The sequence below is a fragment of the Caretta caretta genome, chromosome 2 (assembly GCF_965140235.1).
Source record: "Caretta caretta isolate rCarCar2 chromosome 2, rCarCar1.hap1, whole genome shotgun sequence".
Classification (NCBI taxonomy): domain Eukaryota; kingdom Metazoa; phylum Chordata; order Testudines; family Cheloniidae; genus Caretta; species Caretta caretta.
This window is the reverse complement of record NC_134207.1, coordinates 142545734-142562683: the sequence shown is the minus strand read 5'-3', so window position 1 is coordinate 142562683 and position 16950 is coordinate 142545734. Positions and strand designations below refer to the sequence as shown.

Below are 16950 nucleotides of genomic sequence, written 5' to 3'. Positions count from 1 at the left end.
CAGTAGCTAGGGAACCCCAGGAGCTGTCTAGCAGCCATATATTACAGATTATGAAGCTCTGCTTCCCTACTGTGCATTTCCTGGGTTCTCTCAGGGATCCCAAGAGATGGTGTTTAGTGATTATGACTAGAGCTAGTCGAAACATTTTTGACAAAATGAAATTTCATTGAAATATGCCGTTTCGCTGAAGTTGCACTGTTTTGTGGAGATGTACCGGTTTCTTCAGGAAAATCAAGAGAGAGACCCAAATTGAAAGCCTCAGGTTGTTGAACCAAAACCAGACATTATGAAACAATTCCATCTCATGAACATGTTCTTAAGGTTTTGATTACTTTCCAGTGTGGAATGGAAACAATTTTTGAAACCTCAAACGTTATGTAACAGAATTATCATCTTCCAGACAGCTCTGAATAGTACGCTATCTGTTGTTGTATCAGTAGAGCCAATGGCAGCAGCAGGAAAGGGAAGGTGTCCCTATCCCACCTCCCCAAAAAACTTTCATTTGGAGGAGGACACTGAATTTTACCTATTAACCATCAGAAACCCTACAGGGATGAGTGACCAACCACTCTCAGTATAGGGAAGCAGGTCACTGGGATTGGGAAGCCCACCCCTGTTTCAGAGTAACAGCCGTGTTAGTCTGTATTAGCAAAAAGAAAAGGAGTACTTGTGGCACCTTAGAGACTAACCAATTTATTTGAGCATAAGCTTTTGTGAGCTACAGCTCACTTCATCGGATGCATACTGTGGAAACTGCAGAAGACATTATATACACAGAGACCATGAAACAATACCTCCTCCCACCCCACTCTCCTGCTGGTAATAGCTTATCTAAAGTGATCGCTCTCCTTACAATGTGTATGATAATCAAGTTGGGCCATTTCCAGCACAAACCCAGATTTTCTCACCCTCCCCCCCCCCCCCCCCACACACACACACAAACTCACTCTCCTGCTGGTAATAGCTCATCCAAACTGACCACTCTCCTTACAATGTGTATGATAATCAAGGTGGGCCATTTCCAGCATAAATCCAAGTTTAACCAGAACGTCTGGGGGGGGGGGGGAGGAAAAAACAAGGGGAAATAGGCTACCTTGCATAATGACTTAGCCACTCCCAGTCTCTATTTAAGCCTAAAATAATAATATCCAATTTGCAAATGAATTCCAATTCAGCAGTTTCTTGCTGGAGTCTGGATTTGAAGTTTTTTTGTTTTAAGATAGCGACCTTCATGTCTGTAATTGCGTGACCAGAGAGATTGAAGTGTTCTCCGACTGGTTTATGAATGTTATAATTCTTGACATCTGATTTGTGTCCATTTATTCTTTTACGTAGAGACTGTCCAGTTTGACCAACGTACATGGCAGAGGGGCATTGCTGGCACATGATAGCATATATCACATTGGTGGATGTGCAGGTGAACAAGCCTCTGATAGTGTGGCTGTTGTTATTAGGCCCTGTGATGATGTCCCCTGAATAGATATGTGGGCACAGTTGGCAACGGGCTTTGTTGCAAGGATAGGTTCCTGGGTTAGTGGTTCTGTTGTGTGGTATGTGGTTGTTGGTGAGTATTTGCTTCAGGTTGGGGGGCTGTCTGTAGGCAAGGACTGGCCTGTCTCCCAAGATTTGTGAGAGTGTTGGGTCATCCTTCAGGATAGGTTGTAGACCCTTAATGCATTGGAGGGGTTTTAGTTGGGGGCTGAAGGTGACGGCTAGTGGCGTTCTGTTATTTTCTTTGTTAGGCCTGTCCTGTAGTAGGTGACTTCTGGGAACTCTTCTGGCTCTATCAATCTGTTTCTTCACTTCCGCAGGTGGGTATTGTAGTTGTAAGAATGCTTGATAGAGCTCTTGTAGGTGTTTGTCTCTGTCTGAGGGGTTGGAGCAAATGCGGTTGTATTGCAGAGCTTGGCTGTAGATGATGGATCGTGTGGTGTGGTCAGGGTGAAAGCTGGAGGCATGTAGGTAGGAATAGCGGTAAGTAGGTTTCCGGTATAGGGTGGTGTTTATGTGACCATTGTTTATTAGCACTGTGGTGCCCAGGAAGTGGATCTCTTGTGTAGACTGGACCAGGCTGAGGTTGATGGTGGGATGGAAATTGTTGAAATCATGGTGGAATTCCTCAAGGGCTTCTTTTCCATGGGTCCAGATGATGAAGATGTCATCAATATAGCGCAAGTAGAGTAGGGGCGTTAGGGGACGAGAGCTGAGGAAGTGTTGTTCTAAATCAGCCATAAAAATGTTGGCATACTGTGGGCCATGCGGGTACCCATAGCCCTGTTTGTTAATAAGACAAGTAGACATGCTACATGTGGAATAAGGAGGATCATGGAAAAGAACAAGGGCTAAATTGTGCAAACAACAGCAGGCCAGGTTCAGGGCATATTCCCAAACCTGGGCTGAAATACATGGATAGCAACAGAGCCCTGACTCAACTCTTCATTTTTATGATAATTTTTCACCTTTAATTATCAGATTTCACCAAGTGAATATGGAAATGATTCTCAATTATTTTGTATTAAAATGTATAGAACTTTTCAATTATATATATATTTTACGAACAACAACACCCCCCACAAAAAACCCCTCACACTTAAATAGCGTCAAGGTTGCAAAGTCAAGCGCTCAATAGTAAGGTAAAGTGAGAATTAAGGTGGCCTGTTCAACCTTAATCCAGCCCCTTTCTGCATCTGCATTATGATCCGATCTGTAATTACATTATAACACTATTTTTTTCCACAGGACCCCAGCCTCACTCAGTACACAGTGAAGGACACTGTTGTCTGTAGGACCTCTGTTTTATTTGTTGAAGAAGTTGGAAGGTGGGTAGTAAATGATGCAGGGAATTGAAGTAAGCTAAAAGTCTTGTGGTTAAGGCATTTCACAGCTACAATTAAGGTCAATGGGAGCTGTGCTTTGAACAAGTAAATATTACAAAATTCTAAATTCTCTGAAAAATCAGCCCTGGCATCTGAAATTGGGTACCCAACATTAGTGTACATTGTTGACATTTTCTACCCCCTCACCTCACAGGGTGCTGTGAAAATAAATTAATGTCTGCCCCTCACCATCTCCGCTTCTTTCCACCCCCGCATCCCCCTGGCTTCTTTCCCTCTCCATTTCCTCCCCTCCTTTCTCCTATTGACCCCACAGGCCCGAGCTACTGACTGTGTCCCCATCTGAATCTATCCACCCCACCACCCCTGGTTTCTCTACACTCCTCCCCACCCTCTGACTTCTCCAACTCCTTCTCTCCCTTCTTCTAATTCCTCACTCCTCTGCATTTCAGTCAGGATGCTGCCACCTTATCCTTCATGATCCCTGGGCTCCAGCAGGTGGAGAACTGTAAAAGCCAGTCCCTCTGCTCTCTATTTCTATGTCTGGTGCCATAGCAGCCCCTGACAGCCAGGAGAAGCAATTTCAAAGCAAGTCCTACTCAGCCCCTGCACTCCTAGAATGGACCATGCTACGCGCTGATGGAATTTTAAGAGAATTTAGCTTTCAAACTCCAAGAAGTTGCTACTGAGCATATGGAAACTGATATGGAAAAGGTCATCCTGAATGGTTAAAGTTTGGCAACTGAAAACAAAGTCATATAATGGCAGAATTGCCAACCTAACGTGTTCAAAAATCATGAGCCAGACCCGAAAAATAATGAGACTGCTCTGCCTTTTGATTTTTGAACTCCCTCCCTCCATCCCCAGATTCTGTGTAGCAATTTAACAGTGTTACCAACTCTCCCAAATTTAAACAGTAACATGATTTTGGCCGCTTTTGGGAGCTCTGGGTGGGGGACCCGAATCATAGACTATTAGAGTTGGAAGAGACCTCAGGAGGTCATCTAGTCCAATCCCCTGCTCAAAGCAGGACCAACACCAACTAAATCATCCCAGACGGGGCTTTGTGAAGTCGGGCCTTAAAAAACTCTAAGAATGGAGATTCCACCACCTACTAGGTAACCCATTCCACTGCTTCACCACCCTCCAATGGAAATAGTGTTTCCTAATATCCAACCTAGACCTCCCCCACTGCAACTTGAGACCATTGCTTCTTGTTCTGTCATCTGCCACCACTGAGAACAGCCTAGCTCCAATCTCTTTGGAACCCCGCTTCAGGTAGTTGAAGGCTGCTATTAAATCCCCCCCACACACACACACCTCTCTTCTGCAAACTAAATAACCCCAGTTCCCTCAGCCTCTCCTCATAAGTCATGGCCTTCTTGGCAACAAGGGCACACTGCTGACTCATATCCAGCTTCTCATCCACTGTAATCCCCAGGTCCTTTTCTGCAGAAATGCTGCTGAGCCAGTCGGTCCCCAGCCTGTAGCAGTACATGGGATTCTTCCTTCCAAAGTGCAGAACTCTGCTCTTGTCCTTGTTGAACCTCATCAGATTTCTTTTGGCACAATCCTCCAATTTGTCTAGGTCACTCTGTACACTATTCCTCCCCTCCAGTGTATCTACCTCTCCCCCCAGCTTAGTGTCATCTGCAAACTTGCTGAGGGTGCAATTAATCCCATCATCCAGATCACTAATAAAGATGTTAAAAAAAACCATCCCCAGGACTGACCCCTAGGGCACTCCGCTTCATATCGGCTGCCAACTAGACATCAAGCCGTTGATCACTACTCATCGAGCCAGACAATTTAGCCAGCTTTCTATCCACATTATAGACCATTCATCCAATCCATAATTTTTTAACTTGCTGGCAAGAATACTGTGGGAGACCATATCAAAAGCTTTGCTAAAGTCAAGATATATCACGTCCACCACTTTCCCCATATCCACAGAGCCAGTTATCTCATCATAGAAGACAATCAGGTTGGTCAGGCCTGACTTGCCCTTGGTGAATCCATGCTGACTGTTCCTGATCACCTTCCACTCCTCCAAGTGCTTCAAAATGGAGTCTTTGAGGACTTGCTCCATGATTTTGCCAGGGACTGAAGTGATGCTTACTGGTCTGTAGTTCCCTGGGTTCTCTTTTTTTCCTTTTTTAAATATGGGCACTATATTTGCCTTTTTCCAGTAGTCCTCCCTCAACCACCATGAATTTTCAAAAATAATAACCAGTGGCTCTGCAATCACATCAGCCAACTCCCTCAGCACCCTTGGATGTATTAGATCTGGACCCATGGACTTGTGCATATCCAACTTTTCTAAATAGTCCTTAACCTGTTATTTCACACTGAGAGCTGCTCACCTCCTCCCCATGCTGTGCTGCCCAGTGCAGCAACCTGGGAGCTGACCTTGTCTGTGAAGACCGAGGCAAAAAAAGCATTGAGTACTTCAGCATTTTCCACATCTTCTGTCACTAGGTTGCCTCTCCCATTCAGTAAGGGTCCCACACTTTCCCTGACCTTCTTCTTGTTGCTAACATACCTGTAGAAACCCTTCTTTTTACCCTTCCCATTTCTCGCTAGCTGCAACTCCAGTTGTGCCTTGGCCTTCCTGATTACACCCCTGCATGCTCTAGCAATATTTTTATACTCCTCCCTAGTCATCTGTCCAAATTTCCACTTCTTGTGGAATGAGATCAAATTATAAAGATGTATATAAAATGCTGCCTGATAGAAGCTTGCAGCTTATCCTCAAGCACAAAATATCTAAATAATTAATTCTGTTCCTTCCCCCACAATTGTCTGTCCCTCAGCCCAGCAATGAATTATGAACCCCCCAACTCCCACCTCAATATTAACCTGCCAATCCCACATCTGTCCATTGTCTCTCATAAAATCATAGAAGTGTAAGACTGGAAAGGACCTCAAGAGATATAGCCCAGTCCCCTGCTCTGAGGCAGGATTAAGTATTATCTAGACCAGTGTTTCTCAATCTTTTTGATACCAGGGACCTGCTTGTTGCCTTCCTAAACTGTGTCTGGGAGATCTCAGGCACCAGCACCAGTCCATGGATTGGTTGTTGAGAAACACTGATCAAGGCCATCTCTGACAGCAGTTTGTCTAACCTGTTCTTTAAAACTTCCAGTGATGGAGATTCCACAACTACCCTAGGTAATTTGTTCCAGTGCTTTATTACATTTACAGTTAGGGAGTTTTTCCTAATATCTAACCTAAAGCTTCTTTGCTGCAATTTAAGCCCATTGTTTCTTGTCCTGTCCTCAGTAGATAAGGAGAACAACAGTATCTAAGGAACACTCCTCCTGGTGCATGATGTGTTTGCTTTTAGACAAGGTGGGCCCCAAACCAAAATGAAGTCACATATGCACATATGCTAACTTTTCCTTAACATTCCTCTGCACCCTTCCCCCCCACCCCCCGGTTACTTGCTGTGGCCCTTCCTGCACACCCCCTCCGCCTCAGCTCACCTCTGCTCCGCCTCCGCCTCCTCCCCTGAGCGCGCCACCGCCGAAATGCTCCCCTCCCCCCAAGGCTTGCCGTGAATCAGCTGTTTGGTGTGGCAAGCCTGGGAGGGAGGTGGAAAAGCAGAGCAGCGGTGCGCTCGTGGGACGAGGCGGAGAGGAGGTGAGCTGGGGCAGGAGGGCTGCAGCAAGTAAGGGGGGGGCGCAGAGGAACCGCTGCGGTAACACGAATTTGGACATAACGAGGTAAAGCAGCCCCGCTCCCCTCGGACCACATTATATCGGGGTAGAAGTATATTACATTGTGAAGACATATTTCATTTGTGATCCACTATCACCCCCAGATCCTCTTCTGCAGTACTCATTTCTAGGAAGTCATTTCCCACTTTGTATTTATGAGACTGATTATTACTTCCTATGTGTAGTGATTTGCATTTGGCCACATTTGAATTCCATCCTATTTATTTCAGATCATTTCTCAAGTTTGTCAAGATCATTTCGGATTCAAATCCTGTCCCAAAAAATACTCAACAACTCCCAATTTGGTATCAACTGCAAACATTGTAAGTGTACTCTCTATGCCATTATCCAAACAATTTATGAAGATATTGAATGGAACCAGATCCAGGACAGACCCCTAAGGGATCCCACTCAATATGCCCTTCCAGCTCCACTGTGAACTATTGATAATTACTATCTGAGAATGGTTTTCCAACTAGTTATGCACCAACCTCATAATAGGTTCATCTAGGCTATATTTCTCTAATTTGCTAATGAGACGGTCATGTGAGACAGTATCAAAAGCTTTCTAAAGTTGAGACATATCACATTTACTGCTTCTCCCCTATTCACAAAGCTTATTACCCCATGAAAAAAGCATATTAGGTTGGTTTGACATGATTTGTTCATGACAAATCCATCTTGTCTGTTAGTTATTATCTTTTTATCTTCTAGGTACTCACAAATTGATTGTGTGATTATTTGCTACATTATCTTTCCGGGTACCAACATTGGGCTAACTGGTCTAGAATTCCCTGGGTTGTCTTGATTCTCCTTTTTATGGATAGGTACCATATTTTCCCTTTTCCACTACTCTGGGATCTCTCCCGTCTCCATGAGTTCTCAAAGATAATCACTAGTGGATCAGAGATCTCACCAGCTAGTTCCTTAAGTATTCTAGGGGTTATTTCATCAGGCTCTGCTGACTTGAAGACATTTAACTTGTCTAAATTATTCTTAACTTGTTCTTTCCCCACTTTAGCCTCAGATCCTACCCAATTTACACCGATGTTCACTATGTCAGTTTTCCAATTACTGCTATCCTTTTTGATGAAAACTGAAACGAAAAAAGGCATTTAACTCCTCAGCCATCCGCATTTTCTGTTATTGTCTTTCCCTTCTCATTGAGTAGAATTGACAGAGCCTACTCTGTCTTTGGTATTTCTTCCAATGTATTTGCAAAATGTTTTCTTGTTACCCTTTATGTCCCTAGCTAGTTTAAGCACATTTAGTGCTAGTGAAGCACCAAATTTGTCCCTACATGTTTGTGGGTTTTTTCATATTCATCTTTCATAATTTGACCTAGTTCTTACTTTTTGCATGACTTTTTTGGAGTTTGAAGTCACAGAAGATCTCCTTGTTAAGCCAGGATGGTCTCATACCATACTTTCCTATGCACTGGGATAATTTGCTCTTGTGCCCTAAATGATGTCTCTTTAAAAAACTGCCAGCTCTACTGAACTCTTTTTTCCCTTAGCCTTGCTCAGTGCACTTCTGTTCTTTAGACAGACTTTAGACAACAAATATTTAAAATTAAATTCAGATGGTGATGAAAGTCAATAAGCTAATTGTAAACTTGTTGTCCTGAAGGGCTGCTATTTTTTTCCTGGTGCAGTCATTTTGTTAAGAATTACAATAAAGGCTGAGGTAAGTCGTAAGCCTAATGAGCAGGAGGTTTTAATAGCTTTTACCTCATGAATCCAGAAAGTAAGTAATCAAGAAAACAATTCTTCAAACAAAGCAGGGGCTCAACCCAGTGGATCATGTTGAGTGCTGACAACTCTGCTAGCTCGGATCCTGTCATGGCAAATACTACTTCTATACTGAAAAGGCAATGCAACCAGCATCCTCCCTATTGCAGGGTGAAAGGGAGAGTACGACCTGGTTAACATGTATTCTGATTTATCCATATGTCACTCTCAGCACTGTAATGATTGCAGTGGCAACCAAAAGGACAGAAAGTGCAGTATTTACAGAAGGTATGCTCATCCATTTTGTGTTTTAATTACAAATGAAAATGAGAGATCTAATGCTGTTAGCACCTTCAATTACACATTCAGAAGAGAACTGTGAGCAAAGTTTGTACACTCATTTGTATTAGCCTGTCTGAGATGTATTTCATCTCGTTTCTTCTCCCTGCCTCTGTCTATTTAATTCAGAATTAGAGCTGTCCTATAAGATCTCCCAGACAGCATGGCAGAAACCACCTGCACCATACATGGCAGATTTTAAGAACAGCAGAGGTATTCTGGAGACCTGACACTGACTGATGGGAATGCAGCAGTGTTCACCTTGCAGCTGAGGATGGTCAGATACATGTTCTGCTGGTTTAATAGTTTGTGGCATCACTAAGTGCCCATGCAGAATAGCAGTGGAAAGCTTTTATTTTATTATATTTTTAAACTGTGTGAGTCAGTTCAGAGCTCATGAAAGAGAGCGACTAACTGCACTAAAAAGAGTATAGTATAGTGAGGTCAGACACTGGGCAAGTTTCAACACAGAGCTCCGCCAATACACTTTAATCCTTCTCAACCTTTAATATTGCTATTGTTCCAGACCTGGGACTCTTTGGAGCTGAAGTTGTACAATCAATCAAATTGTCTGTTGATTTCTGGACAAATATTGATAGGCAACTAGGCAGAGGGCACTAAATTCATTTTCACTTGGTGCCAATGTGTGATATAAACAAAAACTTCCAGAGGTAAAGGGCTTGTGTGGTATTTTTTCCCTTTTTTGGAAAATTTGTTTGGAAGAGGAGGGGAAATGCTCCTTACCTTTATACATTATAACAGGGTGCTCAGCTCGCTGGCACTGGGAATCTTCTGTAGCTGCTGACACTAAAATTCCTATGACTCCCAAACCTGCAACCAGCAATGCAACCAGACCGTTTCCCTTCATGGTGGTCATGTCGTCCTCTGCACTGGTCACTTTTCCTTTAACTGGCAACTCTCCTTGTATTCATGTGTGAAAAGGACCTGAAGAATGCAAAGAAAAGAATTCAATGACTCCGAGGACAGCTAATAGAAAACAAAACAATTGGTTAGGTTTGCAATGGAAAATAATCCTTTGTTTTCCTTCCCCGTGGGGTTTGACTTCTCAAAAGTGAATGACAGCCTTTTGTAATTTTACATCATAAAATTGTCAATTACATTTCCATGAATTTGGGAATTAATGAAAAAGACATGTTTTTATCTTCCATTGGCATGCACAAAAATTTTGTTTTCTTATATTTTAGATTTATATTTTCCCACTTTGTGACATGTGTGGGAGGAGAGATGTACACATATAACATTTTCTTTTAGAAGCAGCTTACAAAACAACAGTATTTTCTTAAATTAGAATATGCCATAATTATTAAATCACCTTTAGAAACTATAACCCAAGTAGTCTTTGAAAACAACTCATGTAATCTACTCAAATTACTTATGTGCCCTGGGCTAAACCATTCCATAGCAAGGCTATTTCCACATAAGACAATAAAAATCAACTTTGCACTCACACAAGGCTCAATTCTGCACCACTCAAGTCAATGGGAATCTTGCCAGCAACTTCAATGGAACTAGACCCACAGTTTCCATCTGATTGCTTCCATGTGACAGTCAGATTTGCTATCCTGCAGAACCCAAAGAAGTGTCAAACCCCCTCCTCCTGACCCCACCAAAAATACTTTCCTGAGATTTGCAGAAATCTCAAGGGCTGTACCAAAGTACCTCTATGTTACCTCTTACCCACTGAATTCCATGGCATCCAGCTCCAAAAGAAATCATACTCCCATGAGCTTAGCACACTGGCCATTGCCCTCCAAAGCTCTCTGAAAGGGGGTTTTGGCTGTTGCTCAGTGAAGGGAAACGTAGTATAAGTTAATACTGATGAGGTCAGTAGCTACACAAGGTATCCCCGTAGGGCTGAGGGGAGGCATGAGATGCCACATTGTAGCCATTTTCTCCTCCATCAGCACCATATCCCAGCAACCTCCCAGCCCCCAAACCTTGTGGTGACTATGGCATGGAGCTGCTACTGCCTCATCCTCACTTAGATCCACTGCTGCTTGGTCCACTCTTCTCACTAAAGCAAAGAGGAGCATTTGCTCCATACTAAGCATATCAAAGAAAAGACATTCTACCTTCATTTTACTCAATATATTGCTTGTGAAATATGCCAGACTGACAACCCTGGCAGGATGTATTTTCTGCCTGTGCACAGAATTCTATATCACAGGCACTAGCAGGGCAAGGTTCACGAAAGTGCCCTGGCACTGTGCCTCAGCCTACAGGTGTAACTCTAGGCATGTGAGATTTGTTCAGTCTCCATGTTTAGTTAATCCCAGACTGCTTTGATGAGACTGCCTACAAGATTGCCTATGGTGATGATGTTCTAACAGCGAGAGCACCTTTCTAATAAGATCTGGACAGAGATCAACAACTTGTTTTACACAGACCACAAAACAGTGATGACTTTCAGTCAGTACCCACTTGGGTCAAATTCAAGCTAGTGACCTACAGATGAGAAGCCCCATATTACAGTAATTAATAATCCCTTGAAACATCCACTAACCACAGATTGTATTTTGTAACTGGCAGAATACTCACAACACTAAATGTATTCAAGATCAAATCCAATTCTATTAGATCTACCATATGTAAATATTACAAGCGCTAACAACTTAACACAATAACTCAAAGATCTTGTGCCACAGGCAGCTTAACTGAGCATTCACCAAAATTAATCATTAGTGACAATGCTAAGAACTGGCATATAGCATGTCTGATTTCATTGAGCTGTTCTGCACAGTTTAATAAAGATAAAGCGTAAACTTTTCTGATTTATATGATACAAATCATATCAAACAAATGAATGTTTATGAAAATATTCTTCCTGTAATGTGCACACATACGTAACTCCCTTTATCACTAATAAGAGTTATGCACACATATCAAGAGAAGCATCTATCTCTTTGTGTGCAGTAAACTAACTGTACTGTAGTAGGATTTGGCTCTTGCTTTATTTTTAATATGACTAGTGGATGAACAGCAATAGGTAAAATTAGGAAAAGTTTGAGCTAAGACTTTGGGGGGAAAAAAGCAAAGAATGAGATCAGACTTCAAAGAAGCACTCTTGCTGGTTTTAAAGGAAATTAAATAAGGGGGGAAATGTCGGTTAGGGAGATACAGTATGGTTAAGAATAAATTTCTTTAGCATTGTGCGAAGTTAAAGATCACAAATCATTAACAGAATATCTAGGTATAATTTATTTTATAAAAGTCTACCTATCACATGTCTTAGACATTATTTAATCATGGACTATTGATACTATTAACATTTGTCACCACTGCATTGTAAGCATATTATATTCCTATATGAGTACATTTGTTTCTTTTAAAAAGGAATTAAATTCACTCTATTATACCGAATACAAAGGCTTCCTACAATAAAACTATATCAGATTATCCCATTACATTTGTGCAGCATTTAGCAGAAATTATTTTTAAAAGGACAAACCATATAATTTTAAAAAACTTTGCAACATTTTAGAAAGAAATGAAGATCATGTTAAAAGATGCCTTTAAATTCATGCAAGAAAAATCATTCCAATCAAACTTTTCACTTAGTTAAAACGCTTGAGGTAAATGGAAGTAAAAACACTGATTATGTTCAAAATCATACTTTGTTCGAAATAAAATTCTAACACAGGCCGGATTCTATGAGGTGCAGAGTGTCTTCAGTTCCTCTGATTTCAGTGGCAGTTGAAGGCATTCAGGACCTTTCAAGAAGCACTACGCATCTGCACAGGACAGGACCCTAGTGTGTTCCTCTCAAAGACATAAATCACTGTTTTGACCTGGGCTGTATTCCCCAAACCTTTGTCTCAACAGGATTTTTTCTGAGGAAAGAATCCATAGCATTTTTTTAAACCCCAGCACGCAGGTTTCGCTATAACCACCATCCCAGTGCATCTGCTAGTGGATCATGGCTGGTGATACCATACAGGCAGTGGTGAGCTGGAGCCGGTTCCAACCAGTTCACTAGAACCGGTTGTTAAATTTAGAAGCCCTTTTAGAACCAGTTGTCCCTTGCGGGACAACTGGTTCTAAAAGGGCTTCTAAATTTAACAACCAGCCAAAAGTGGCACCTTAGGTGCCGACTCCATGGGTGCTCCGGGGCTGGAGCACCCACAGGGAAAATTTGATGGGTGCAGAGCACCCACCGGCAGCTCCCTGCCCCGCCCTGTGTCTGGCCCCAGCTCACCTCCGCTCCATATCCTCCCCTGAATGCGCCGCCCCGCTCTGCTTCTTGGCCCCCTCCCCCCCTGCTTCCCACGAATCAGCTGTTCGCGCGGGAAGCCTGGGAGGGCTGAGATGCAGGCGGTGGCTTCGCGCTCAGGCCCAGGGAGGCAGAGCGGAGATGAGCTGAGACGGGGGGGGGGGGCGCGAGGAGGGCCGTCCGCGCCACAGCAGGTAACCCGGGGGTGGGGGGGAGGGGAGCCCCAGCTCACCTCTGCCTCCCTGGTCTGAGCGCGAAGCTGCCGCCTGTTTCTCAGCCCTCCCAGGCTTCCCACACGGACAGCTGATTCGCGGGAAGCCGGGAGCGCAAAAGCAGAGCAGGGTGGCGCGTTCATGAGAGAAGACAGAGCGGAGGTGAAGTGAGCTGGGGCCAGGCGTGGGGCCGGGAGCTGCCGGTGGGGGCTCTGCACCCACCAAATTTTCCCCGTGGGTGCTCCAGTCCTGGAGCACCCACAGAGTCGGCGCCTAAGGCACCACTTTTGATGTGATCAGTGGGGGGAGTGGCTGCTTCCCCTGCTTCCCCCGAGCTACGCTCCCCCGCCCCTGCTGGATACTTCCTGGGAACTGCCCCAGGTAAGCAATGCCAGGACTCCCCACCTGGCCCCCTGGCAGGTCCCTGTGACTCTTAGGGACTGGGTGGGCACCCACTACGGTGGCCACAAGACCCTCCTGCCCAGTTTTGGTGGCAGACAGGGGAGGGGGATGGATGGAGCAAGGATCCAGGGTGGGGGGGGGCATCAAGGAACGCGGAGGGTTGGAAGGGGCAGGAGTCATGGGGTGAGGAGGGAACCGGTTGTTAAGATTTTGGCAGCTCATCATTGCATACAGGAACATGGCAACACTCCAGTCTAGCCAAGGAAGTGAAGACTTATGTGGAAAGCAGACCTAAAACTTCTGCATTTGCCAAATGTGCCATGAGATCTTTCGTGAACGGAAATACTGTAGTCAGGCCAAAAGTTTTAGAGCCTTATCTGAAAGATGGTTTGACTGGCAACACACTGTCCGCTACCAATACACATTATCATTAGTTGAGTACACATTCATGGGGAAGAACATCCTAACTGAATCACCCACACTATTTCCTGAAGGATTCTAGTGTACTTAAAGAAAAGGAGTACTTGTGGCACCTTAGAGACTAACAAATTTATTTGAGCATAAGCTTTCGTGAGCTACAGCTCACTTCATTGGATGCATTCAGTGGAAAATACAGTGGGGAGATTTATATACATAGACAACATGAAACAATGGGTGTTACCATACACACTGCAACGAGAGTGATCACTTAAGGTGAGCTCTAGTGTACTTAAGAAGCTTGCTCTCTATGTGCTGACAAAGTCTAACCCTGATTAATTTAGATTGCAACTGGAGATAATACAGCTACAGACATGACTGAACTGAACTAGTTTTGAACAGTCAAATTTAGACTCTTTGTCTAATTCCTTGCTTCACAAGGAAAATGTAAAACCTGTAGTTTGAACTAAACTTCACTCATTTCTGGTTTGATTGCCCTGTGGTGCCATGTTTTGATGCAGCTATGTACTCACAGATATGCCTGTTGCTCACTGTCAGCAATATTGAATTACACTTGTTTCAGCATGCCTTTCCAGAGAGAACATAATCATAATACACAAATCTAGGGAGTATGGGGAACACATAGGATGAACTGGAAGTATTAGTACATAAGCTAAATTATGACTTAATTGGGTCACAGAGACTTGGTGGCATAAATCTCATGACTGGAATATTGGCATGGAGGGCTATAGCTTGTTCAGGAAAGGTAGGCAGGGGAAAAAGGAAGGTGTTGCATTATACATCAAAAGTATATAAAATTGTTCAGCGATCCTAAAGAAGGCAAGAGGCAGACCAGTTGAAAGTTTCTAGACAAAGATAAAAGGGGAAAAAATAGGAGTAATGTGATAGTGGGAGTCCTTCATAGACCACTGAATCAGGAAGAGGGAGTGGGTGAGGCATTTCTCGAACAAATTACAGAAATATCCAAAATACAAGACCTGGTAGTAATGGGGGCTTTAACTAGAAATCTGTTGGGAAAGTAAAACAACAAAACACAAAATTTCCAATAAAATTTTGGAATGCATTGGAGACAACTTTTTGTTTCAGAAAGTGGAGGAAGTAATCAGAGGGACAGACATTTTAGACTTGATTCAGACCAACAGAGAGGAATTGTTGTGAATCTGAAGGTGGTAGGCAATTTGGGTGAAACTGATCATAAAACAGTAGATTTCATGAATCTGAGGAAAGGAAGGAGTGAGTACAGCAGAATAAGGACAATGGACTTCAAAAAAGCAGACTTTAACAAACTCAGAGAACTGGTAGGTAAGGTCCCTATGTGAAGAAAATGTAAGGGAGAAAGGAGTTCAGGAGAACTGGCAGTTTCTCAGGAGCGGTTTAATGATCTGAAAATCAAAAGGGAATCCTACAAAAGTGGAACCCTGGACAAATTGCTAAGGAGAAGTATTAAAGAATAGCACAAACATGTAGGGGCAAAATTGAAAAGGCTAAGGCACAAAATGAGTTATACCTAGTAAGGGACATAAAAGGCAATAAGAAGTTCTTTATGTACATTAGGAGATAGCGAAAGATGCAAGAAAGTGTAGGTCCTCTACATAGTGGGAAAGGAGAGCTACTAACTGATTACATCAAGAAGGCTGCAGTGTTAAATATCTATTTTGCTTCAGTCTTCACTAAAAGGTTAATGGTGATCAGATACTTAACATAGTATTAACATCAAGGGGAAAGGAACACAATTCAAAATAGGGAAATAGGCTAAAGAATATTTAGATAAGTTAAATGTATTAAAGTGGCAGGGTCTGATGATATTCATCCTATGATATTTAAGGATCTAACTGAAGCAATCTTGGAACCATTAGCAACTATCTTTGAGAACTCATAGAGACTGGTGAGGTTCCAGGGACAAGAGAAGGTCACATAATTCTTATTTTTACAAGGGGGAACAAAGAGGACCCACGGAATTATAGACGAGTCGGCCTAACTTTGATACCTGGAAAGATACTGGAACAAATTATTAAACAATCTATTTGTAAGCATCTAGAGGATAGGAGAGTTATAAGGCCAGTATGGATTTGTCAAGAACAAATCATGTCAGACCAACCTAATTTCCTTCTTTGACAGGTTTACTGGCCTAATGGATAGAGGAGACGCAGCATACATGATCACTCTTGATTTTAGTAAGACTTTTGACAAAGTCCCACATGACATCCAAGGGGAGTGTGGTCTAGACCAGTGCTACTCAAAGTTGTGGTTCGCGGAGTGGTGCTGGGCTGCAAGCCATCAGCTGCCGATCTGCACGCACATTGGAAAAAAAAATTGCCTGTCGCCCACATCAGATAGCTTGAGAAGTACTGGTCTAGATGAAATTACTGTAAGATTGGTCCACAACTGGTTGAAAGACCATCCTCAAAGAATAGTTATCAATGTTTTGCTGTCAAACTGGGAGGACATATCTAGTGTAATCCTGCAAGCTTAGTCCTGGGTCCAGTACTATTCTCTATTTTAATTAATGAACTGGATAATGGAGTGGAGAGTAAGCTTATAAAATTTGCAGATGACACCAAGATGCAAGGGATTGCAAGCCCTTCAAAGGACAGCATTAGAATTCAAAATGACCTTGACAAATTAGAGAATTAGTCTGAAATCAACAAGATGAAATTCAGTAAGGACAAATGCAAAGTACTACACATAGGAAGGAAAAATCAAATACATAGCCATAAAACAGGGAATAACTGACTAGGTGGTAGTACTGCTGAAATGGATCTGGGGGATATAGTGGATCACAAATTGAGTATAAGTCAACAATGTGATGCAGTTCCAAATAAGGCTAATATTCTACAATGCATTAACAGGAGTGTTGTTTGTAAGACATGGGACATAATTGTCCTGCTCTACACAGCACTTGTGAGGCCTCAACTGGAGTGCCATGTCCAATCCTGGGTGCCACACTGTAGGGAAATTGTGGACAAACTGGAGGGAGTCCGGAGGAGAGAAACAAAACTGATAAAGGTTTAGAAAACCTGATCTATGGGGAATGGTAAAAAAAAA

The 16950-nt window shown here is 42.9% G+C and overlaps 1 protein-coding gene across 1 annotated transcript in view; it reads right to left on the bottom strand.

Moving 5' to 3' along the window:
- Positions 1-16950, bottom strand: part of SEMA5A (semaphorin 5A) — a 657104-nt gene that overhangs the window by 467324 nt on the left and 172830 nt on the right. Inside the window, exon 2 of the mRNA XM_048839567.2 lies at positions 9367-9567. Coding sequence (XP_048695524.2) covers positions 9367-9499 — 133 coding nt within the window. The 5' untranslated portion in view covers positions 9500-9567. The remainder of the gene's footprint in view (positions 1-9366; positions 9568-16950) is intronic.